Source organism: Lepisosteus oculatus, chromosome 23 (genome assembly GCF_040954835.1).
Source record: "Lepisosteus oculatus isolate fLepOcu1 chromosome 23, fLepOcu1.hap2, whole genome shotgun sequence".
Classification (NCBI taxonomy): Eukaryota; Metazoa; Chordata; class Actinopteri; order Semionotiformes; family Lepisosteidae; genus Lepisosteus; species Lepisosteus oculatus.
Window position 1 is genome coordinate 3,979,553 of NC_090718.1, and position 26,314 is coordinate 4,005,866.

A 26,314-nucleotide genomic window follows, 5' to 3' on the forward strand; every position below is an offset into this window, starting at 1 on the left:
GTCTGACTTGATTTATCTTGATTTCAGCCTTTACATCAACAAAAGCGGAAATTTCAGTAAGGGTGTGTAGACTTTTGATATCCACGCTAAGTCACGTTTCTCAGTCGTGTCCTCACTGCTTCCGAAGGGTTGTTGTTGTTTTATTATTATTAAGTCAAGCGATATTTAGTTGGCACGAGTTTCACCAATAGTGCAATGTATGTCTTAATATGTATTTTAAGTTAAATACTTTAGCTATATTGTAATGAAAACATAAGAAAGGTTACGAATAGCCAGCTTGGAAGTTAGTAGTTAACAGATCCAAGGATCTCATCCAGCCGTTTCTTGAAAAAGGCCAAAGTATCGGCTACAATCACAAGGTTGAGCAGCTTGTTCCACACACCCACCTCTTTTTGTGTAAAGAAGTTCCTCCTGTCCCGATTGGAGTGTCTCATGCAGTCGTTTCTCCAAAGAAACCAGGCTATTGGCTTAGCATGGGCGGGTAAATAGCCCCACACTCCCACAACCCTTTGTGTAAAGAAGAGTTCTCGGTTTGAAGTGCACTTCCACTTAGTTGAAGCTTGGTTCGCGGTTCACTGTTCACCCGGAAGAAATCCTCTTGGTTCATTGACTTCATTAAACCCCCCCCAGCATGTCTTTGGGCTGGGGCAGGAAACCAGAGCACCCAGAGGAAACCACCCGGGTATGGGGGAGAACATGCAAACTCCACACAGACAGCACCCCAGGGATTGAACCCAGGGTCCCAGTGCTGCGAGGCAGCAAAAGTGACCACTGAGCCACCACGCTGCCCCGATTTCTATCGTATTAGCATACACATATTGGAGCTTGTGATCAGTGCCGATATTGTAAAGAGCTTTAAGTGCAGTGTCCAGAAAAGCGCTATATACTGTAAGTGCACGGAATCATGATTATTAATACATAGTGTAGAGCAATAATTCTACGATCTAAGTGGGTAGGAAATCGCGCTTGCAGCACCCGGTCTGTGTGTAAGAGGAGTGGGAGAAACAGCATCCGAGAGAGAGAGCCCGCCAGCCACAATTTAAAATCTCACCCTTCCGCTTCCTTCCGAGAGCACCCACAAACGTAAAATCAATCCCTTCTCTTGCTACAGACACTGCCAGCCATTTTATAGCCCTGAAAAATCCCCCCACAATATTCCTATTTTTTTTCTTTCGCCGTTTTTTCTTTAAAAAAAAATTCACACCACCAAAAAAACAAACAAACAAACGAAAACGAAATAAAACAGCAACAACAAAAAAAAAAAAACCAATCAATCCAGCAGAATAAAAATCCAACAACAAAATGTCGGCATCATTCCAACTGCGAGCCAGCTCATGGATGAACGCAGTCAACTTGCGCTCTGTAGGACTCGTTGTCATTTTTATCTTGGGTGAGTACGGAAAATACAAGATCCGCTATCTGCTCTATCGGATGCCGAGAAGAGGCATTTTTTTTAGGCGATGTTGCAAACGGACTGGTGTTGGTCTGGGCTGACGTTTCTGGGAGTCTTGTTTTGCGAGTGTCTGGGAAGGGAGACGGGGGTGGGGAAAGGACGCTATATAATTATATAGAGGATTGTTATCGGAGAGATGGTGTGTGCGAGTGTGCGGTTTCACGGCGAAAGAGAGCCGCAGGAGAAATGTAACGGGAGCTTTCGCTAATCTTCCCCCTCCCCTCCTCTTCCTCCCTCCTCTCCGCCACAGCCTGCAGGTAGCGGCTCACCTACCGCACCTAGCTGTGCTTTGGGACTCCGCCCGCATATGACCAATAAATTGAAAAAGCGGATCATGGTTTTAGCGTGGCATCGTTCAAACGCGCCCACGCCCGCGCACACTGCATCAATCCCACGCCCAGGAGTGCAGATTGTATTGGTATGTAGCACAGGCGGATTGTATAGAAGCTTTTTCGCAGTGTTATGTGCAGTTGCGCGAATACCGTGCCTTGGGGGGGGTGGGGGACAATTTCTGACCCTTCCGTACAAGTAACCTTTCCGCATTCAGCTTCTCCCGAGTGCCCGTCGGCACCGGCCTCGTCCGCTACCCGAGCCCTATCGTCGCGTTGTCGTAACACGCCGCCCATAAATACGGGCGCTATCGATTTGTTCTCAGCCTGCGGCTTTCGCGCTGCGCTGCGGCCGGTGACGTCATAGCCGCACATCTGCAGCCACAGCTGGGCCGGCCGGTATTACAGCGGCTTTTCATTCTTGCTCCGAAAGGAGGCGTGCTTTTAATCCTTTCACGAGAATTAAGGCTACGACAGCACCTGCTGCTGCCTACTTGAGATCTCTCCGTGATTTTATTCTACTGCTGTTAGAGCGACTGTGTAGTTTATTTTGGCGGGCACTGGGCATCCTGGGATTATAACGGACGAGGCCGGTGCCGACGGGCACTCGGGAGAAGCTGAATGCGGAAAGGTTACTTGTACGGAAGGGTCAGAAATTGTCCCCCCCCCTCCCCCCAAGGCACGGTATTCGCGCAACTGCACATAACACTGCGAAAAAGCTTCATGGGACTGTTACTGGGCAGCGGAGCACATTTAGCAATAGACCGCTCCAGCTCCGGTGTTCAAGGGAACGTTTCCGCAGGTCTGTCCTCCCGGCGGCTGTCAGGGTGTAGAACGCTGCCCTAGGCTGGGACTGCTAGCCCTTCATCTGCTCCTCTATGGACAGCACGTTTACTCCATTGTACTTTTTGGACAATCAGTCTGTATAAACCTATGCACATTTTGCACATATTTTATTGTTTTTATAGTGACTATAATCAGGACATTTTGCACACACCTATGTACTTATTTATTTTTATTTATCTTGTTTGTCTTTTGTTTTATAACTATTCTGATGTCTGTTTTGCTTGTCTTGGGCTGGACTGCTGTAACACATCAATTTCCCTACGGGATTAATAAAGTATTATCTATCTATAAACTGGTTTGGGAGGGGGGGGGGTATTGTAATGAGAAACTGCACCTCTGCTGTCCAGTTATTGTTTTTCACTGCTAATTCGTAATGCAGAACGAGAAAGAGAGAGGAAAATTCTGTAGATACAACGGGTGTGTGGCGTTGTGGCTTTGAGCGACGCGTCCGGTGTTACATTATGAGAAAACTGAGGGAGAAGGGTTTCAGCCCCACGTCGTAATGTGGAATTGGTCGAGTAGTTTCCCCCAGGGTCTCGGAGACCATATGGACTTTGAAGCCACACGGATGACGAGTTCCACGCGTGGTGTGATCCACGCCAGAGACAACGCGCGCTCTCGCCCCGTCTGCTGCGGGCAGGCACGGTTCTGTGCGGGTGGAAAAGTTAGTCAGGGAGAGGGTGAGACAGGGTCCAGATCTCAGCCCCGAGGAGAGCTCCGCGTGGATAAATGAACACCGGCAGTGATTAAGAAACAGGTGGCTGAAAGGCGACTAGCTCAAAAAAACAAATCAAGCGGCGTGATGATGCACAGCATCAGAACCGCCCCTCTCTAAAATCAGCCGTACCACAGTCATTGCCCCCTAGTTTTTCTTTGTTCGATTCAGAGGATTAGACTTTATTAAGCCACGTTGTTTGCGAAATGCAAATCGGTAATCGTAAAGAATTCCTCCTAGGTTTTGGGAGTGCAAACGGGCTATATATGTGCTAGTTTTGAAACCAAAGCTGTACTTGGTTCTGAACTGCAAAGGGACACTCTTAAGAGCGGGGGCCGTGCAGACCATCTTGATTTCAAGTACTTCTAAAGAATCCGGTCAGCTCAGACTGACGACTTATCATCCCGCTGGCAGAGAACCAAGCTAGGACCATCTTCTGAAGAGCGCATTGTGTAACACTGTGCTTGCGTGAATGCCCAATCTGACCACTAGAGGTCACTAGCTCCACGTGTGCCGCTCTCTGCATGACATTGCAATAAACCGCAAGTGGACCCCCTGCTGTAGAGGATCAATCTGGATTCTTATAAAACGAGTCTGCAGCAGACTTTTGAACCAGGAACCTCCTGCCCCTGAGACAGACACGATAAACTTCACTCAAAGGGGAGATTCTGCAAAAAGCAGGTTTGCAGTTAGATTCCTGTGTAGTGGAATAGTTTTAAAATCTGCTTTGTTGCCAGTTTCTGTGATTTGCGCACTGGATTTGCACTGTTTTCACCTTGGGGCAGTGTGAAGAGAAGTAGTACACATCTGTATGTACTGTAACCCCAGCAGTAGTATGGCGTGGTAGTTATGGCTTTGTATTTGTAACTCGAAGGTTGTGGGTTCAAATGCCAAATGTAACACTGCTGTCATACCCTTGAGTAAGATACACCTCAAAGGTTCCAGCTGTATAAAAGGGTACAAATCTACATTGCTTTTGGATAAAACCCCTGCATGGAATTTGCATGTTCTCCCTGTGTTCGTGTGGGTTTCCTCTGGGTGTTCTGTTCTAGGAACATTGCAGTCCTGTAGGAACGGTGCAGTCCTGTACGCTGCAGTTCTGCAGTAGTCTTATTCATCTTGATCGCTCAAGGATCTGACAAATGTGTAGTGACTGCTTTCCTTAACTACAGTGATACACAAATGTACAGAATATGAACTATATGTATATTCTGCCAGACTGAAAACTCTCCAGTGGGCCTGCATGTTTAAATAGTTCAATACCAAGTGGATTGGTTAACATCCTGCAGGAAACAATTTTAAACCCAATGCAGTAGCAGACAATTGGAAGGAAAACGCAAGTGTCTTAAAGCACTGACAGCACCCCGACACAGGGCTTGAATTGTGTACTGCAGGCTCACCGCCCTGGCAGTCTGTCCCATATGAAAGCATCCTGGTTGAGCACCTGTACTGACTGTGCACCCGTACTGTCCGAGCACCCATACGTGCTGAGCCATATGTACTGACTGAACACGCATACTGGCCGAAAACACGCGTACTGGCCGAACACGTACTGACTGAGCATCTGTACTGACTGAGCACCCGTACTGGCTGAGCACCCATCCTGACTGAACACACGTACTGGCCGAGCACCTGTACTGGCCGAGCACCTGTACTGGCCGAGCACCTGTACTGGCTGAACAGGTGTACTGGCTGAACACGTACTGACTGAACACACATACTGACCGAGCACCTGTACTGGCCAAGCATGTATACTGACTGAACACCTGTACTGGCCGAGCACCTGTACTGGATGAACATCACGGAGCAATAGAGCTCCTTCCCTGATCTTTTACATATATGGATGTTAAACACAAGCCACGTCGGGACCGACTGTGCCTGCGATGTGTGTACGAAAGTGCGGGAGGGAGGCATGTGTCATTACTGGCATTGCGTACATGCGCCAGTCCACACGCGTGCATCAGCGTGTACAGATATGTGGCAATCTTCAAAGACGGGGTGCCTCTGCTGTGATGCTGCTGCTCAGCTGCTCTGCAGAGTGCGTGTCCGTGAGAACAAGGATGTGACAGTACGGCGCGTCTGTCGGTGGGCCTGCTGTGTGGTGCGCAGCGCTCTGCTTTGCCTTATTCTAATGACCTTGGGTTTCAAAAAGAGAGGGGTGGGAGGGGGAGCCGTACTGCAGTATTTTATTTGGCTCACAGGGCTCACTGTGGGAGCCGTCAGTGGGTCAGGATTCAGAATTGCAGGTCAGACACGAACCTTTCTGAACAGCAGATCCACTTCACGTTGTAAAGGGGGGTGGCTGGGTTGGGGTACGTAGGGGTGAGAAGCGAAACAAACTTTTTTCCAAGGGCACTGTTCCCAGTCTCACCCTTGGCGTCCAGATTCGTGCTGTTATGAGCAAGTGATGGATCTCATTTACCCCTTTGGAGACACTGCAGATATCCATTCCCCAATCCTCGGTGCTGGATAGGTCGTATACATGGCAGTGTGTGTATAGGATGCCTACAGTCTGCAGTGTTGCTGTAGCCAATAGAGAACAAAAAGACAGAAAGTTTGGTTCAATAAAGCTCAGCTCTGAGATTCGTACAAATGGCTTTTTATATCCCTGTGTGAGTAAGAAGCAGCCAGCCTCCTGTGCTTTCTTATCAAGACTAAAACACTGTTAAAAAATGCATACAGCATATAGAATGGAAGTATATTTAACCAACACAGAAAGAATGTGTCCTAGAAATGCACAAAGGGCAGTGGGATTGTAGAACAAGCTACGCAGACGTGGATGAAAGCCGATACCCTGGCTTTGTTCGGGAAACAGCTGGATGAGATCCTTTGATAAACTAGCTAGGAAGGAGAGGAACTGAGAGAACACAGGGGACGATCTGAGAGAACGCCAGATCTCCAGCACAGGGGGGCGCTGAGAGAACACAGGGTCTACAGCACAGCGGGGCGCTGAGAGAACACAGGGTCTACAGCACAGCGGGGCGCTGAGAGAACACAGGGTCTCCAGAACAGGGAGGAGCTGAGAGAGCACAGGGTCTACAGCACAGGGGGGCGCTGAGAGAACACAGGGTCTACAGCGCAGGGGGGAGCTGAGAGAACACAGGGTCTACAGCACAGGGGACAGGTGAGGAATTGAGATAACACTGGGTCTACAGCATTGGGAAGGGGGGAGGGGCTCCACTTTGATCAGTGCTGCTGCTGCTGTTGCTTATCCTGCTCCTGCCTCAGATACTGTACTGAATTGCAGCAGCAGCACTGGGACTCTGTCCAGAAACTCCAAACCAACTGCAGCACAGGAACTGTGCCGCGGTAAAAACCACGCCCACAGGCAGACAGCACGGGGGAATTTAAACAGTCAGCTCTCTCTCTCTCGCAGTGTAGCACATCAATGCTTGCTGATGCACAGTCACTGGAGCACAGAGAGCTGGGAATGACCACAGGGAAACAGAAGACTCCCATTCCTCAGCAGTACAATCCATGCTGGGTTATATGAGCTACACAATCTTGTACTGATAGGAACAACAAAGGGTTATATTTATTTTCACTCCACATCTGTGAAAGCTAACCTAAGGAATATGGTAATTTTTTACTGTAGCACACTGTTTAAAAATGGTACCTTATGCAGTGTGAATATTGAAACCATAGGAAGCAAAAGAAAGTTAAAATTACAGTAAACGTGCTGAACTATTATGGCAAATTTAACATGGTAAATTTTCATAAAAGGAATGTGTATGCTGACAAGCTTGAAATACCTGCGTCTAATGTCCAGAGTGATATAAGCTCTTGCATCTTGTATTGTAAATCCCAAAATGTTTCCTTGAGTTCACCTCTGTCTCCCTGGCGCTGCACTGTAGTGACCAGCTCGGTCTCCCTGGCGCTGCACTGTAGTGACCAGCTCGGTCTCCCTGGCGCTGCACTATAGTGACCAGCTCGGTCTCCCTGGCGCTGCACTGTAGTGACCTGTGTGTGCTTGGTGCTGCGCTGTAGCAATCAGATTTGTCAGTCACCTCCACATGCTCTGTCCTCCAGGCTCGCCGGTGAGCTCGATGGAGGTGATGGTGAGCCACAAGCTGAATGCCCTCAATGGCTCCACAGTCCGCCTGGGCTGTGCCTTCACCTCATGCTACAAGGTGGACAACAACAAGTTTGGTATGAACTGGACGTACCAGTCAACATACAACGACACAGAGGAGATGGTGAGTAACCATGCTTCCGTCTACAAAACCCTATAGCACGAGAACAGGAGGAGTGCATGTAGTCACCACTCAGCACAAAGCACAAAACAGAGCATGCACAAACTCCTACATATTCTCTAACCATCTAGCCATTCTTGATGTAGAAATTCAATCACAGGGCCTGGCGTATTCATCAATGACTTTGGCACAGACTCAGTTGGCCGATGCCTCTTGCCGTTCTGTGTGGAACTGTTGCGCACTCATTGCAGCCGGATGGCACAGGGCGTTAACAGGTTGCAGCTGATCGCAGTTTCGGGGCGAGTGTGGCCCTGGGCTCACCCCTCTCCCTCTCTGTCCCGGCGCCAGTTTATGACCTACAAGCACAAGATGACCGCCCTGCCCACGGCTCAGTTTGAGGACCGGGTCAAGTTCTCGGGGAACCTGGAAAAGAACGACGTGTCGGTGACCATTTCCGACGTGCAGACCTTTGACGAAGGCATCTACAACTGCTTCGTGCGCAACCCCCCCGACAGACAGCAGGGTCATGGGGTCATCAACCTAGTGGTCATCACGGAGGGTGAGTCAGCCCTGGGGCATTCGAGAGGTTTCACAGCTCTGAGAGCTGCTGTCCAGCTCCTGTGCCACATTGAAAGCTGCAGATTTATATAGAGTTATATAGAGCAAAAGTGTCATTCGGTTTGTTAAATTTGATAGAAAGATTGTGCATTCAAATGTGAAGAAAAAAGGTCATGTTTAAGTTTGTATCCTGCACAGTTTGCGTTAACATGCAATTTGATAGAGCTTTTGCATACCACTGTATACTTAGAATCCGTGCGCCAGACCCACGATCATCTCGCCACCTGTACACGACTGATGCGTTCCTTTTCTCCAGGAGCAGGGAATGAGGAACATTTCAAAACGCGGGTGAAGTGCAGTCATCGAAGTTTGGTGCAGAAGAGAAGTGCACTGCTAATAGGTTCATTTCTGTGTAACAACGAACAGCAGCTTCCAGAGTGTCCTATTTAATGTGTGCGTGATTAATCAACCCTCCCCACGGCTTTTATGCTAGCTCTGCCTTTTCTCTCTTTCCGAAGTGTAAAAATAGGTATGTTTACAGATGGCGTTTTATTATTTTATTAAACTGTGGGAGTACAGCGTCATGCCTTCATCCCTCCTTGCCAGGAGCACAAAGCATTCAGCTCTGAGGAGCACAGAGAAGCCGGTGAGCCTGATGTGTCTACACAGAGCAGCTGTGGATCAGTTCCAGATGTGGTCAGGGGAGGGGGAGAGGGTGTAACAGAGTGAGCCTTTACAGCTAACGGAACATGATCACTTAAAGTCACTACCAACTTTGAGAAATGTGTAAGTGCCATTAAACGTAGTATATTTTTAGTTTTGACATTAACAAATGACAGAGGGCAGCACAGCAGCCCAATGATTAGCATCGTTGCCTCACAGCACTGGAACCCCGGGTTTAATTCCTGGGGGTGCTGTCTGTGTGGAGTTTGCATGTTCTCCCCGTGTTCGTGTGGGGTGCTCAGGATTCCTCCCACAGTCCAAAGACATGCTGGTGGATTAATTGGCTTCTGGGAAAACTGTCCCCGGTGTATGTGTGGCCTGTGATGGACTGGCGTCCCTTCCAGGGTGTATCCTGCCATGTGCTGGGTTAAGCTCCAGCACCCCCAGGCCCCTGAATCTGAAGAAGCGGTTAGAAAATGCATGGATGGAACTGACTAAATTAAACAGAAGGGCTGAACATGCAGGTTCAGAGACCGCGCTGTTGCTGTGCGCTGCCTCCACCGCAGTGTGGAGAGAACAGACTGGTGCAGACTCCCACCCTCTCCTCCGCCTGTTCCCATTTTCCAGAACTAGCTTCCCTCACCTGCAGCTGCACCCACCGAGACAGTCTTTACACTGTAACAAAGAAGCATCCATTACCCATGATTACAGTTTCCCTGCCTGCATCTAAAAGATAGCAAGGCAACATGGGGGGACAGCTAGTTCCAGTCCCCTGCCTCTCTATGTGTAAAGATGCGCTTTCAAATCTTAGTCCTAAATGCATCATTTGTTAATTCTGATTTGAATCCACACTTTTACCAGTATCCACGTGCTGTAAAATTCAGTTTACAGTAAAGAGTTACTGAAGTAACGTCTTACTCGCAGGTGCAGTACTGTGTACTGGTCTAAAGGCTGCAGGAGGTTAGACAACACAGTCATGTCGGGGCATCTGTATAGGAATAACATACCAGCTGTTAGCAATGTAGTTCTTTCCATTGAATGTTTTGTATTTAGGACACAGTTAGGCAACTGCAGCCACGAAAGAGTCAGACTGTGCTCACCTCGGTCCCCTGCAAATCTAACGATGCAGCTCTGTTTACATTTCTGAGCGAGTCAGGGCCTCTCTGCGCGTTGGTCAGATCTGACTGCAGAAGCTCTGGCCAAACTAGACACAGCAGCGCAAGGATTTTCCAATATCATGTTAAACCTGCTCGCCCGCCTGCCACAAGACTCGCAAAACACGGATTGAAAACAGATTTTTATATTGCGCCCAGGCTGGGTCTCGGCGGTGTTGCCGAACCCCTTGCGGTTAGCTTTTATGGATCGGCCAGCCTTTAAAAAGTGGTATTTAACCAATGAGGAAGAAAGAGGAGACAGCTATCGATTCCTGGCGAGCTCGTTTTCCGCTGCATGGAGGCACAGCTGTCTGGACTGGGTGTGAGCGAGGAAACTGTGTCTGAGAAGAAGTCGTTAGTGGGACTGCCTGTATTAAATAGGGTACTGCTACATTACTCAGCTGAAGCATTCATTGAACTTTGGAAGTACAAAAATGTGGTTTAAATCCCCAGTGAGACACAGCCTATAGAGCTTGAGCGCGATCCCCAACAGCGAAATAAGATAATAAGTTTCTTCGGATGACAGTCAGTTTAGTAATTAACTTACTTTTAAGCAACTTTTACATTGTATTCAACTGGCGTTAGATATTGAGTTGAACAATCCTTGAAGCAGTAGCACATAACTAAGAGAGGAGTTCGCCAGAATCCTACAATAATAAACAGTGAAACTGTCTGAAATAAATCTCCCCTTTATCACTGTTTTTTTTTTAAACAAAAGAAAGGATAGAAACGATAACCCCACCTTGCTTGTCAGGTTTGTAGTGGCTAAATCAGATAAAAAGGACCTGAAACAAGCTTTTGCGTGACTAGATTAGCGTGGAGCACTGGGCAAGTCTGGTGCTGGTGCACGGTGCTCTTGCCCCGTGGAGGGAGACAGTCCAGCGTCACGGACTCCTAGCGCCGACACTGTCGCACAACAAGACTTTAGAACCATCAGCTCACGCACAGCTGCCTTCACAAGATCGCAGAATACCGGCTACGTAAAGCGATCACACCGTCATGAAGTCAAAGAAATGTGGCATTTGAAGGGTGGCACGGAAGTGCACTGGTTAGCATTACTGCCTCGCAGCTGGAGCCCTGGATTTGATTCCGGACCTGGGGTGCTGTCTGTGTGGAGTTTGCATGTTCCCCCCAGGTTCATGTGGGTTTCCTCCAGGTGCTCCATTTTCCTCCCCTAGTCCAAAGATATACTGGTAGGTTAATTGGCTTCTGTGAAAACTGGCCCTGGTGTGTGTGTGTGTCCTGTGATGGACTGGTGTCCTGTCCAGGCTGTAGCCTGCCTACGCCTGCTGCTTTCTGGGACAGCTGGGATAGGCTCTGGCTGCCCCCCCAACCCTGAACTGGAAGAAGCGGTGGCAAAATGGATGGCAATTGAATTAATTTTGCTTTTAACATGCATCACCATGAGGAAGGAAAGGGCACTCGATTGCTTAATGATCTCTTAATGATGATCGATTTGAGCTTTAAAGGAAGGTATAGTGCCTATAAATAAACCCAGACAATGAAGATCAGTTTTTCACATTCGCAAACCCAGGTGCTTCTGGACACAGTGGGACTGCCTGAAATTAATATATACTGTATTTAAATATAAAAGTTTCATATTTATGTATACAGTGCTCTAAAAAGTATTTCCTTATATTTTGTAATGTAGGTGAACAACTGTTTTCCAGCCAGGTCTCTATACTGCAAAGCTCAGTAACTGTAATCTCTCTCAGGCAATGAGGCTCATCAGTGTCCATCCATCTGTCCTTTTTCTGAACTGCTTCATCCAGTTTAGGGTCACGGGGGAGCTGGAGTCTTTCCCAGCAAGTAACAGGTGCAAGGCAGGGTACACCCTGGACAGGACGCCAGTCCATCACAGGACACACACAGACACACACACTCACACTTTTCCCAGAAGCCCAAAATTGCCCGCCAGCATGTCTTTGGACTGTGGGTGGAAACTAAAGCACCCAGAGGAAACCCATGTGAACACGGGGGAGAACATGCAAACTCCACCCAGACAGCACCCCAGGAATTGAACCCAGGGCCTCACAGAACTGTGAGGCAGCAATGCTCACCACTGCGCCATTGTTTCACCCTCATTGCTTTATCATGAATACAAATGTTGAAATAATGCAATATTATTTATGTTATCTCACTCCATTTCTAAATCAACACTGAATCGTGAAAGACTTTTGCTCAGGCTTTAGACGTGCGATTAGAAATGTAAAGACTTATAAATCTTGAGTAGAACAGGAACCAGGGGACACAAGTGGGAACGACATGGAAGTGCATTCAAAACCCAGACCGGAAGGCATTTCGTTACGCAAAGGGGTTGCGGGGGGCTGGAACAAGCAGCCCTACCTTACTGTCGAAGCCGATGCGCTTCAGGTCTGCTGGCTGCCTCCTATCACAGGGTAGCCAGATGGGCCCCCCTGGTTTGCACTCCGGTAACCAGCAGCCCCCCTCCCCCCCGCAGTGCCCCCACCTCGGGACTCCACCATCGCGGTGATCATCGGCGCCTCAGTGGGGGGGTTCCTGGCCGTGCTGATCCTGTCCATGGTGGTGGTGAAGTGCATCCGCCGGAAGAAGAAGCAGGAGCTGATCTCGGACGAGCAGAAGATCGAGGAGGAGTGCAAGACCGACGGCGAGGGGGGCACGGAGGAGGGACCCAAGTAAGGCGCCGCTCGCTCTTCCGCTCCCTGTTCTGTCTCCCCCCGGCGCTGGTCCGCACCGCTGCCGGGACCCCTAACCTTTCACCCAGCTGGCCTGGGTGGACCTCTCCACCGGCTCAGTGGAAACGTGTCCGTGGGGGGCGTGCGTGCGCGGAGCTCTGTTCTCTGTACCCCACGACCCCCTCAATAGGCGTACTGCATTTCACAACAGAGCTGTCTGGACCGCCAGATAAATCACCTTCGCCAGGGCAGCCGACACTGCAAGAGCCCTGTACAGTCGCTCACGCACCAGTGACCAAAGCACTTCCGTCTGCCTGAGCTCTTACGAGCTGCAGGCAGCACCAGAGCTCCCTCTTCTGAACCACTTTATCCAGCACAGGGCCGTGGGGGGAGCCGCAGTCAATCCCGGCAAGAAATGGGCACAAGGCAGGATACACCCTGGATGGGACGCCAGTCCGTCACAAGTCACACGCAGACAGAACCACACACACTCACACCAGGGCCAATTTACCCAGAAGCCCATTAACTTCCGAGAATGCCCTTGGACTGTAGAAAGAAACCAAAGTACCTGGACGAAACCCAAGTGAAGTGGGGGGGAGAACATGCAAACTCCACACAGACAGCACCTCAGGAATTGAACCAGGGGCCCCGGCACGGTGAGCAATGCTCACCACTGCCCGCGACACGAGGTGCAACCCCTACGGACATGCTTAAAGACTGGCCAGGCCGAGAACAAAGAGCTCATGACTCCAGCTCGTCTCTTGACTGGTTTCCTTTTGATCTCCTACCAACTCGGTGTCCCAGCATGTAAGCTTACAAAAAATCCGGAAGACCCAACACATGAAAGCCTCTAAAACTAGGTTATGTGATGGAGGTGAGGAGGTATGTGGTAGATATACTGTACTGCGACATACCACACCACTAGCTCCTCAACTGCAGCACAAACCTCACGGCCCAGGTTCCTGGTTTGTTACCCCACATTTCTCATGCACATTTTCTTTACTTGGCAGTCATTCGGACTGAGACAGAAAATACGTCAGTGAGATGTGAGTGAAATATCTCACTGCAGATCCCCAAGTGTGCTCCAGAGAGATCCAGACAGTTCCAAACCAGGGCTGGTCAGCACATTTGCCATCCAGGAAGTCGCCCTTAATTAGCAGTGCATGAAGACCTCATTCAGTTCCAAGTTTTCAGACCAATTTATTGTTCAAAGAAATCGAGAGCAGACAGATCAGGACCTGGATGTTTGCAGGTTGCCACAAATCTTCATTCTAAAATGACCAGCTTATAAGGTGACAATAAATTTGAGAAATTCCATGCTGAAGGGAAATGTCTATGATGTTTCCAGACTAAGGCATTTCCGACTGCCTGGGGCACTCAAAACTGAGCTCTTTCTTTTCCAAACCTGTCTGCCTGGCAGGGCGTATGGCCAGTAGTAATATTCAGAAGTTCCCTTTGCATATCAACATTAGCACACTCTCTGACAATACTGGCCACAGCAGATGTGACAGTACAAGTGCCAGAGACACAATGTGCAGAAATTTACATCTTTATTGATCAATCAAAAGCAGAGCCCAGAACACAATATTGTGCAAAACTGGTTGCTCATCTGCTGCAAACTTTAAAAAAAAAACTCACTCAGCTGTAACCAGTAGCAGTGTGGTCCCACTGTTAATTTTCACACGCTGGACATTGTGAGAATTCCCATTATGACACGTTTCTGAAGCTAAATTAGCAAAGAACAAGGTGCAGGTTTTACAGGTATATACCAGGCTTCCTTTGTAAACTACAGCACAGAAAGAGAGGGCAGTCAAGAAGGCCTTATCCTCTTGGTCTTCTAGTAGCATTTTAAGAAACATTCAGCTTCAATGCAATGCAAGCCAAGGTCACAACACAACACCAGGCATGAAGCAGAGCACACTCCAACCACAACACAGGGCTCTAGTAGCTTGGGTGTATTTGTCACCATTATTCTGGATCTTAATGCTGACACTCGTGTGGTGGCTGGCTGAGTGCTGGAGCAGGACATTCTGGGGGCAAGCTGCTCCCCCTTTGCAGTGTTTGGGTTTGCTGTGTGTTCTTACAGCTATGCCAGTAGATTCAACTTTCTTCACTGCTGTCACAATGGCAGGGCTCTTTAATTCATGATGAAAGTGTCCGATTATCTGCTTCCTACCAACTAACTTTCAGGCGCAAAAGCTGTGATTTGCCTCGAGTGTTTTTCCACGAGAAATTATATTTGGGTTCAGTGTCGGTTCAATTTAAATTCCCCCTGTATGTAGCTCATCATCATAAATACAGCGCTTTTAGTATTTCAGTATCTAAAAAACAGAAACTTCTACTGGCACAAAATACTGGTAGAGGGTTTTAACTGTGCTTACTTAAAGCCACAAGTTGAGAAGGGATGCAGGGTATTTGCCCCTCCCCAGTGGTGTGTGTGTGTAGATGGAGGACCTTCGAACACAAAACCCAAATTGGCAGCTCAATTCCCTCTCTGTTGGAAGCCCTCCTCCACGACCAGATAGAACCGAGACCGAGAACAATATTCCTAATGACCTTAAGGGGGCGCTGCTGGGACAACCGGGTGGGCAGCACGCTTGCCTTGACCTGCAGTGCGAGTGTCCCACGGGGGCCTGGCGAGAGTCTGGGATACGTCCCTACAGCTCCAGTCCAGGCAGTGTGCTCCGTGACACGTTTTAACTGCATCCCCTCAGCATCTTCGCATTTGGAGAGGTGGAACTGCAGTCCCCCTCTATAGCTCGGATCCGGGAGAGGAGTATTCCACAAGCTCAGGATGTCCCCGTCCGCTGTCCGGACTGGAGGAACTGGACTCCATCTGAGCACTGGGCTGCTTAGACGAATCGTATTCCACTACAGCCCCGTTGCAGGGGCCTCAATCCTGGCACCCGTCCCCTAATCTAAGCACTGAACCAATCCTTAATTGGTTAATTAATGCCTGGGGTAGCTCAGGCTTAGCTGGAGTGATGTAGCAGAGAGGAATCTGGGTGCCAGGGTTGGATACCCCCCAGTCTTAGTGTTCTGAGTCTCTCTTAAGACTGTGGGGAAAGAAGGGGTTTGCTTAATAAACTGGCTATCAATTAATTAATTAATCACGCCGACGTTCTACAAAGTGCATCTCAATGACCTCTGCTCTTTTCTTTTTTTTTTGTTTCTTTCTTGTCTGTGCTTTAATTTAACCAGACAACTCTAACCTACCTGCATGGTCCCAGATGATCAAGGCTTGATGGAGCCCCACCCCCTCCCCCTTCTGGTAAAGAGATTCATGCCTGGTGTGTCTCAGTGATCGTGTGACTCCAATTAGCCCACCTGAGGTGCCCCCCAACTGGTTTCCCACAGGCTGCGACCGGCCATTGTCCCCCCACTGCGGGGTTGACACTTGGCCATCACCGGCGCCATTAGTTCAGTGAAATCAGAGGAGGCCCTGGTCACCCACTCTGCCCCTGTCCACTGCAGCAGAAAGGACACTAACTGGGAACTGCTGGGGGCAGCGCTGCAGGGATCAGCAACTTCGTGCTGATTCTTTGCCATTCTTGATGACCAGTATTGATGACCGCTATTGGTGACTAGTATTAGTGACCACTACTGGTGACCAGTATTGATCACCACTGCTGGTGTCCGGTATTGGTGACAGCTATTGATGTCCATAATTGATGACTGGCCCTTTTTAATGACTGATATTGAGCACCTCTACTGATGACCAGTATTGGTGAAAGGTGTCAATAACCATTATTAATGACGAGTATCGATCACCACTATTGATGACCAGTATTGGTGACAACTATTGATGTCCAGTATTGATGACTGGACCTATCTAATAACTGATATCGATCACCACTACTGATGACCAGTATTGAAAACTGGTATGGATAACCGCTATTATTGACCACTATTGACGACCAGTATTGGTGACAGATATTGATGTCCAGTATTGATGACTGGAACTATTTAATGACGTATTGATCACTGGTGTGGATGACCACTATTAATGACTGCTATCGATGACCACTACTGTTGACAGCTATTGGTGACAGGTATTGATGACTGCCATTGCCAGTGGTGATTCCCAAGTGTGAACCCCCCACCCCCCAAGGCACAGAGCCTGTTCAGTCCACCCCCGGTGGGTACTGAGGGAATGACGCGCAGCTCAGCGCCACAGTGTTTCGAATGCCCGTGCGTGAAGCTCAAATTGGAAATGGTTTGTCTTCTCCCGTGACCCAATTTGACATCACCAGCTTCACACCCGCTGCCCGAGCCAGGTGGGAGCACGGAGCCCAGCCCCAGCCTCATTCCCAAAGGCCTCTCCCTGAAGGCCACTGGGGGGCCCCGTGACCAGAGCCTCTTGCAAGTGAGGGAGGCCGGTGGTGGAGGAACGGGTAGAACTGTGTTCCTGACCTGCCTCTCTGAGCACAGAGCCTGGACAGACAGAGCTGGAGTGAGCCCAACGTAGGAAAAGAAACACAAACGCCAATGTATATTTTCCATATATATATCACTTTTCATGTTTTATGTATTGCAATACAAAAAAGGCCTGGAAAGATACAAGGAGCTACACATGAAAATACAGGGGGCAGTGCTGCTGCTGTTGTGTGGCAGTTAGAGATTCCTGACCTGAGAGCCTTCTGTGTAGAGTCTGCATGATCACCTTGGCTCTCACCAGGTGCTCTGACTTTCTCGCACCTTGAGTGTGTGTTGAGTGCGTGAGGGTGGTGAATGTTTGCAGACTGCCATTCGCCCTGTGCTTCAGGTGTAGCCTGAGGGCTGCTGTGAATGTTCATTACAATTGAACTATTTTGCAGATACATACTGATAGATGTAAAATGTCAGTATGCAGTGTTTCGAGATTTAAAGCGTTTTCACTATTCGGTGTATCTTTCTGGCCATTTTTACATTGGAATATATATATATATGAAGAATACACAGGACTTTCCGGGGCCGTCTTCTGTGTGGGCAGAACCATTGTCGTGATGTCCATCTGTCTTAGTGTCTGTGTGTGCACCCCGAAACGACCCGCGCGCCGTTCTCAATCTCTCCCCGCCACCAGGTTTTCCCAGCGACACCGGGGACGCCCCCCGAGCTCAGATTTCGGACGCAGGTCGCAACAATTCCTTAAACACTAAGACAAGGGATAAAATGCCCAGACCTAATCTCATGTCTCAACCGCAGAAGGAAAAATCCAGCGCGCTGTATATCCTCTAAGCAAGCGGAACCAAGTGTTATTTTTAGGAGCTAATATCCTGTATTCCGTCCCCTACAGGACAAGTAGAGAGTATAAGCACAGAAGAATACTGTACTGCTGTACCATACAACAGCTTTCCATCACTCCCAGTCAGAAGGACAATTGTAAAGTGACTTTTTAAAACACCTGAGAGTATTGCAACCTCTAGGCTCCACATCATGGCCTCCTAATAATCCCTATCTATGAATTGGTTTCATTATTCTGCTCTCCTCCCCACTGAGAGCTGATGTGTGGTGAGCGTTCTGGCCCACTATGGCTGCCGTCGCATCATCCAGGTGGGGCTGCACACTGGTGGTGGTGGAGGGGATCCCCATTACCTGTAAAGTGCTTTGAGTGGAGTGTCCAGAAAAGCGCTATATAAGTGTAAGCAATTATTATTATTATTATTATTAGACTGATTCCTGCCAAAGTGATCTGATGCAGTGAATACCAAATACTCCAACACACATTCAGACAGTTCATAATCATGTCAAACTTAGTGATCCCACACAGAACAGACGCATGAAGAAAACAGTTTCTGAAGGGGTATTTTAGATATTTGACAGCAATATTGAAAAGGTATGGAGAATATGTAAATGAAGTGCATTTAAACACAGCTACACATAACATTGGCACATAAGCCATACACTGAGAAAGTATGTTCATGTTTGTTTCTCAGATATTGCAGGCACAAATCTTATGCCTGTTGTAATACAACTGCATTTCAATATCAATCAATGAACATCTGGCAAAATATTTCATTTGCCAATGCAACGTAGAATTTTCCAGCCATTAAAAATGTTGCAAGATACATCATATTTCTTTTGTGAAAGTGATCCATAAACTGTTGTTTACTAAAAGCATCGACTGACTGCTAACCTGCTGGTCAACAAGAGCATCAGCTGACCAATAATCAGTTGTTCACTAAGAGCATCAACTAACAAATTACCCACTGGTCACCAAGAATGTCACCCTGTTCTTCGACTGACCACTAGCCTGCTGGTGAGTACGAGCGTGGTGTCTCACACTGTGCCGGACCATCTGCTTTTCAGAGCCTCTGCTTTGTCATGTCCCCCGATTGGCAGGGGTGGGAGGAATTATTTAATCTCACCACCTGACCCCTTCTCCATTTCTCCATTACTATTTCACCCTTAGTTATTCTGAAGCACATTTTAAATACGTGACAAAATATGTAATATATGTAATAAAAAGAACCACAGTTAGTTCATATTTTGCACCCTTTTTTTTAATTGACTAATTTCAAGCACATGATGCCCCCAAACTGTTTTTGGAACCCAAGGCATTTCCCAAGAACTGGGACAAACTCTGATGGAGCTTCAGCAGAGTGCCGATGGGGACGGTTTGTCCGGTCATCAGGTGTTTCGATTTCGAAACGCCTTACAGCGTGAGAGCAGCCCATGTGTCCTGGCTCGTTTGATCCCAGTCTATAAGTGGTGCCCTTGTCTCGTTCAGCAGCATGGCTGTGGTTACAAGGGGTGTGATGGCTGTCGTGTGTGTGTGTGTGTTTGTTTTCCAGGCACGTCTACGCCCTGCCCGAAGACGTCTACTGAAGCTTGGCTTGTCTTTGCTGTCACCCTTTCTCCTTCCAAACAGCACTGCCGCCCTCCATCTAACCTGCAACTCCTGTTTGCTGAAGCCCACTTCCCCACACCTCCCCGCTGTCGACCCTTTTTGGACTCTCCCACCTGACCGCCCACTCCCCCCACACTCTCTGCGCTTGGTAGTGACCAGCCGCCAGGACAGAACGTCGAAAGAGGAATGATGGATGGATGGATGGATAAGTCGCTTTTGCTTTCTATGGATTGTGCCACCGACGGCTAAGGAGCTCAGAACAGACCCTCATCCCTGCCCACAGGCACACACCTCTCTCAGCCTGGGAGATGGCTAACACCTTCAAAGAAAGTGGCCTTTCCCTCCATTTATCTCCTTCCAGGTTTTCTGCCTCTTTCACTTCCTCCCCCCCAACTTGTCACTTTCAAGGTTCTCTTCCTCCCTCGGGATGTATTCAGACTCAGCTCAGCAAACAACAGCCCCCTCCCCACCTGCCCCAAAATGCAAGATCAGGGGGGTGTGGACTCACTGACCCACCTCCTTCATGAATGAGTGGGCGACGATCTGAACTCGTTCTGAAGAAGGGACAGTTCGTCTCTTGTGGACACAGCCCTGCCTCTGGCTCACGACTCTCTGTCTCTCAGTCTTTCAGCAGTCGTAGTTCATTCTGGGGCAGACAGCTGGGGGTGTCTGCTTGCCCCCTGGCGGGTGGTGTCAAGGGCGCCTACGTGTGCCGATGTCTCCCGGCCGCTGGCATCTCACGGCGTGTGCGCGTGAGCACTGCTTAATGGACCCAGTCCCGGTCCTGCAGGCCCAACACACCTGCTGGATCGCGTCCCAGCCCTGCTGAGTCACCTAATTCGGGCCCAAACCGAACGGAGGAAGAGCTCGACTGGGTCATTCTTAGTTCTCGGACCCAAAAGTTGCCAATTTTGTATTTTGTTGGTGTTTTTGTTACTAACGAAACGCAGTAGTTCAAGGGAATGTTTAAGACCTGAAAACAGTCGATCGAAGGGGTCAGTCAAGGGGTCAGGAGCGTAACTGAGAGCTGGGCTGGGACGCAAAGACGAGCAGGTGTTGGGGTACCCCAAACCAGGACTGGGGATCCCTGCCTTTGCGTACATGCAGTTTTGCCGTGTCCGTGCGATTGTGTATAGTAGCTTTCTTGCAGCGTATGTTTTCACCTACTGATATGTTTTAGCTGAACAGGGGGGTGGAAGTGTTCAAATGGCACAGGTGTCAGAAAGTCGTGGGTGCGCGAACGCTGTGTCCTTTAGCATAGTGCGTGCGTGTGAGCGCTCAAGGAGTCAGGGTTGATACGTGTCTATGTGCCGTAACAGGTAGAGAGTAGGCATTTTTGAATGTGTATTCTGTGCGTACAGATTAAATGGGCTTTTGTCTTGGGGTGGGGGGGTTTATAGTAGTTTTGGTGCTGCAGAAACAGTGCCTGCCCCCCCCCCCCCTTCTATGATCTTCCGTGTTGGGGGGTGTCACGTCCAACCCGGTATCATTCCGGGCTGATCGGGCCTGCCTCTCGCACGCTGGCGTGTTTCTGCCACAGCAGAGCCCAGGTCAGTTCCCACACTCTTCTGGTACACCAGTGTCCGCACACATCAGCTCTTCGACACTCGCTGGCTAAAAACCGACAGGAACCAAGTTCCTCTCCCCCCTCCCCCACCAGACTTGCCCGATACGCATGCCTGGCAAAACACTGCACGCAGATGTTTAGGGCAACGCAGAACATGACAGGCTTAATCATTTTAAAAACGCTATTGCGTATCGCTATTATTGTTGCCATGCCACGCGACTGTGTTTTGAGTGGCCGTTTTCAACATGTTCTCTAGCAGCACACTCTGACGTGTTGTATTAACTCTGGTCGGCTCCTGCAGGAGACTTGCCCAGTGCAGCCTGGTCAGTGGGAAACTTTCCTGTGTTCTCAAGTGTTCCAGTCTGACAACATGTAGGCAACGAGTCATGAAGTAATTCACACGTCAGTACTAAGAGTGTTATACAGATTTATCATGTCTACATCCACCCATCTTCTAATCACCAGTTCAGGGTCACGGGGGTACTAGAGTCTATCTCAGCAAGCTCGAGGCTCAAGGCAGGATACAGCCTGGACAGGACACCAGTCCATCACAGGGCACACACACAGACACTGACAGTGCCACCAGGCCTAGTTTTCCCAGAAGCCAAATAACCTGCCAGCATTTAGACTGTGGAGGAAAGCGGAGCACCAGGAGGAAACTCACGTGAATTCAGGGAGAACATGCAAACTCCACACAGACAGCACCCCAGCAATTGAACTCAGAGCCCCAGCACTGCGAGCTGGCAATGCTAACCACTGTGCCTCCCCGTTGTAGAAACACTGTGTCATAATCTAGTCAGAATGTAACAGCAGAGATGCCGGGAACTACAGTGTTTCAAACCAACCGGTTTGGGGACAGATTATTCGTAGCACCGTGACAATTGTGCCAAGTGTGAACCAGTGACGTGGGACTCTGTCACCACTGCCGCCTCTGCAATTAAATGGTTATGCGGAATTATTTCCTTTCCTCACTGGTTCAACATGTGTAGAGATGCCCACCCAGAGCTGTTTTTGGCCTGGCTGGAGTCTGGGATAGGGGAACACCCCCAGGCCTCGGCAGACCTGCAGTGTAGCAGAAGCCACAGTGGACCCGAGTGGGACCAGCCAGCTCAGCTGTAGCAGTTTCTCCTTCCGCAACACGCAACAAATTCCAACTCTGCCAAAGTTTCTTTTTTTTTTCTCCTGACACCTTCACTTCCGCAAACTCAGAAAGGCTTATTGTGTGTTAATCTTGGCCAAGATTTTATCCATATAAAGGTGTTTGTGTAGTATTATCATCGCTGCTGTGAGGCTTCTGATCATTCTTATTGTGTCGTATTACTGTAATCAGGAGCGCAGATCTGTTTTTACTCACTTGCTTCTGCTCTGGGGGCGTATGAGGGAGTGGGTCACCGGGTTTGGGCTGCATCACCCGATTCCAAACGAATCGGTTCCCCTTGCCGAAATGCACATGTGATCAGTGCAGGCCATGCCAGGTGGCAGGACAATTCTCCGCCTCCTACGGCTGACAGTTTGGCACTATCCCGATATCCCTTGAAGGCGACGTCACCTTCCAGAACAGGCTCGGCACGCAAATCCCAAATCCATCCCATCTGCTTCTCAGCTAGTTCTTCCTCTCCCATCCACTGCCGAGATGAACGGAGGAGGTACATTTCCAAACCGACCGCCTTGATTTCAAGAAGCTGACCATGCGTACTGCAGCAAATCTGCAAGGCTCACGTTAACAGGCCTGTTTGTACTATTTAAGGCAGGCCGAAGCGATGGACAGAAATTAGGGGTGCATGATGTATCAGAGGCCGATATATTATTCTCCGATAAATGGGAACATTTAATAATAATAATAATTATTATTATTATTATTATTATTATTGTCATTCCGATATTGGAATTACAGCCAATAATTACAACCAATAACGCGGCACCCTGTTTTGGTTTGCACAGCTATTTTTTTTTTAATGTGCGCACACTGATGCACTAGACTACAGTCCAGCTGCTGCAGAGTGAACCTGTTGGGTGTGTGGAACCTTTTCACCAATTTTTAATCAATGAGCCGTCTCCACAGAGTCTGAGCTTTCTTACCCTCATTACACAGCAATGGATTATAGTGTAAACTTGCTTTTAAAAATGCCAAAAAGTATCGGTTATCGATATCAGTATCGGCCACAACAAGCTGTTAATCATCGGTTCTCATTATTGGCCCAGAATTCCGTATCGGTGCGTCCCTATCAGAAACACCGAGCTCAGGCAGCCCTAAATATGAAGCACCGAGTCACTGCTGTCATACAACACTGGTGCTGCAAGGACCAGCCTGTTTATTTCGGACTGCAGAGGGCCCTCACCACAGCAGGAAGACTTCACGGCCGAGATCTGCCGACACTGAAATGTATTCTGTGCCATTTGTGAAACTGCGCCACGTGCCCTGTGAGTTCTTCTACTGGTACGGAGCTGTGGCACCAGTACCCCCCTCTGCCTTGACTCCACAGCGCGTCCTGAATCCGAGGATGAAGGCGGGGGGAACATCAACTGCCTGTCTTCTTCACTGGGCAGTATTCAGGGCAGTATCCAGAAAAGGCAAAAAAATGGCTCAAATGAAGCTCCCTTTTAAGGAGTATGAAGTCAAAAGAATTACTTCATATGGAAAAACTAGAGAGAAATGTTATGGCTGTGGGTGAGCAGGTTTTTCAAAATGGACCCGTTGTTTGTTTTGAAGATGGGGGTCTCGGTCAGCCTGCAAGCGTCAAGAGGAGGCAACAGGAAAAAGACACTGGCCTTCTCAAGCACTGTCTGTTTCTCCCGTTGTGCCATCCTGCTCCGGAGGAGAGCTGCTCTCCTAATACAGCAGCAGAGGTGCCAATCTGTCCACTTCAAATACTTTGACCTGCAGCCCCCCCTGTGTTCTGATCCGTTTGATCCATTTATGTTAATTGCCTTTGCTTCTCAATCTGTCGCTAAAGAATACAGTTCCCGGCTGTGTGATCAAGAGTTGATGATGTTAAGTCGGCGGCGGGGGAGGGTGGGACTGACACACAGCCCCCCAGCTGGGGGCAGAGACAGTGGGGAGGGTATTCTAGGGGCCGAAATGAGATTGTCCGTAACGCGGTGACCGCAGCCATGAAATCACCTCTTGCCAAACCGTGATTTCACACATTTCATCTACAGAAAGGCTTAAGAGTCTGTGAGAAACGACTACACTGCGGTTGGGAAATGTGGAAGTATTTTACGCTGCTTTGAGAAACCCTAAAGTGTCGAGAGACTAGAACTTTAGGAATGTAAGTGTGCCAGCATCTGTAGAAAAAACTTAGAGAAGTTGGAGAAAAAAAAGTATTGCACAAGACAGGACTGTGCCATCTAAATAAGCCAGGGCCTGTTCAACCCAAGACCCTTTCCTTTGGTAGTAAAACCGGATTAAATTCCCTGATCTTTAATTTCCTGGACACTTAGTAGTAAAGGAAGGAGGGACCATGGTAAGAACTCATGAGCAGTGAGCAAGAGCAATTAAAAACCAGTGTGATCCAAAGCTTCCCTGCACCCCCAATGGATATTGGGGCGCCAGGGGACCTAGCTTTCATCCCAGCCTGTCTATATAACCCTGCATGCTTCGAACATGCTGCGTCTCTCGGGACCTCATACATGAATGACGCTAACTGCTTGCGCTACGCTGTACCACTGAGAATGACATGTGAACACTTTGCATTACGTTTGCTAAATATTTTCAATAAACTTGAGTAAAAACGAGAAACCATCTGCAGAGTTTATGGTGGTCTTTCCCAGTCAAATAAAGAAGGGGGGTGAACTGAATACCTCATTTGTTTTCAGGGGCGGTGATGTGGTTTGTGAGCTCTCTCTGTTGAATGAGGCCATAAAACCGACAGCAATGCAAAGCACAGCTTCATGAACAAAACTGCTGGACCTCAGTCATTAAGCATGCCTTTCTATCACCAACCAAGGGAGAGGAGTCTGAGCAGAAGACCTAGCAGATCCTTAGGACCAGAAATACTGGTATAGCGCTAATCCTACATGTTTTATAGGACTCTTCAATAGGCAGTTAAAGATCATGTTCCGGATCTTGACTGATGAGTCCAAGACTGGAAACAGAATACTTTGCAGGTCCTTAGGACCAGGAATACTGACTTAGCATGAGTGTACCTGGAGTGTAACAGGGTCTTCGTGATCTTGTCCTCACTAAAGCGCTCAGTAATCCTGTTCACAGCTGAGGTCACAATATTACAAGGTCACTGCCACTCTGGAATCAGCTCAATGAGGAATGAAGGGGTTAAAGCTTACAGATTGAAAAGAAAGTCAGAGACACTGCACAGCTAGATGAAGCAAGATCAGGCACAGGCCTCTAACTGTGGTCTTGTCCACCACTGCCTCTCACCCATGACCTGCTTTCTGCAAACCAGGCTCAGTCTTCAGTTCCGACAACTTTGCTCCTGGAAGTGTCTTGCACACACACTGCCCAGGCTATCATCAATAGCACTTTCTGATTTTTTCATAACTTGAGGAACAAAAAAGGCAAACAAAATGATTTCAGAATGCTGCCCGCTCTAAACAACTCCACATCACTCCACACAGGAACGTGTTAATCACAAAATGAGTTGCCTTTCTTCTGCCTTCATTGTCTAAGTGCTGAGTCCAGTGCCAGTCACTGCTAATCATCCTTTGACTTGATTGAAAGACGAGCTCCCTCAAGCTGCTTTTAAGCAGGTCTAATTGCTGATCAGGGCCGCAGTTTATTTGTTGTGTAGCCAGATATGAATTAGGCTAAGTGCTTATATTAAGGGGGTGATTTATCTATTTCCTGAGGCCATAAATCGCCTGTCCCCTTTTCTGATAAACCTGCCTGTGTTTTCCGAAGATCACACAGCCCTGCTCGATATCTTCACAGACAAGCGTGGACTCTCCCGGCACATTCTAAATGTGGAAATGAAGGGGGTTGAAGAGAAAGCAAAAGGCATCTGTCAGCCATCTGAGAAAAACTCTTTGCTATCAAATCTCTTTTTCGAGAGGGAAGCAATCGGGTTTGATCCCTGCCCAGAGCCCAGGAGATCTGCTCACCACTTTTGCATCACACTTGTTTTAAGTTGTAATCCTGCTGTACTCTCTACACGCTGACCAGCAACTGCAAAGGTCAATGAACAAATCTGGTACATAATATGAATACTAAATATGCACACACTTTTGGATGACATCTTAAAAAATGATCTAGGAATTCACCTTGAAAACACGCTGATAGATTGTCAAAAGGCACTTTATCTTAAAATATAAGAATGGAGGCCATTCGGCCCAGAAGGTTAGTTTGATTTCTTGAAGGCAAATTGCTTGTGAACATAAGAATGACGCTAACGAG

At 48.5% G+C, this 26,314-nt stretch overlaps 1 protein-coding gene and 1 long non-coding RNA gene across 8 annotated transcripts in view; one reads left to right on the plus strand and one right to left on the minus strand.

The window, feature by feature from the left end:
* The window catches only part of LOC107075711 (uncharacterized), a 55,179-nt gene that overhangs the window by 5,426 nt on the left and 23,439 nt on the right, over positions 1-26,314 (minus strand). For all 4 annotated transcript variants that reach the window (XR_011183132.1, XR_011183131.1, XR_011183133.1 and 1 more), the window contains 2 exons: positions 7,096-7,466; positions 5,603-5,866 (listed from right to left, as the gene is read on the minus strand). This is a non-coding gene — a long non-coding RNA (uncharacterized lncRNA). The remainder of the gene's footprint in view (positions 1-5,602; positions 5,867-7,095; positions 7,467-26,314) is intronic.
* scn2b (sodium channel, voltage-gated, type II, beta) lies at positions 1,078-24,706 on the plus strand. 4 transcript variants are annotated; one of them, XR_001477216.2, is made up of 6 exons: positions 1,079-1,390; positions 7,373-7,539; positions 7,885-8,095; positions 12,373-12,568; positions 15,770-15,839; positions 19,342-24,706. XR_001477216.2 is itself a non-coding variant. In XM_015337826.2 (5 exons), exons 1-5 carry the CDS (start codon positions 1,303-1,305, stop codon positions 19,373-19,375), a joined length of 696 nt encoding a protein of 231 aa, XP_015193312.1. In that variant the 5' UTR covers positions 1,079-1,302; the 3' UTR covers positions 19,376-24,706. The 4 variants fall into 4 exon arrangements, 3 of the variants coding, with proteins under 3 accessions (XP_069038804.1, XP_015193313.1, XP_015193312.1); XM_015337826.2 differs by lacking the exon at positions 15,770-15,839; XM_069182703.1 differs by lacking the exons at positions 15,770-15,839; positions 19,342-24,706 and having other exon boundaries at positions 1,078-1,390; positions 12,373-12,572.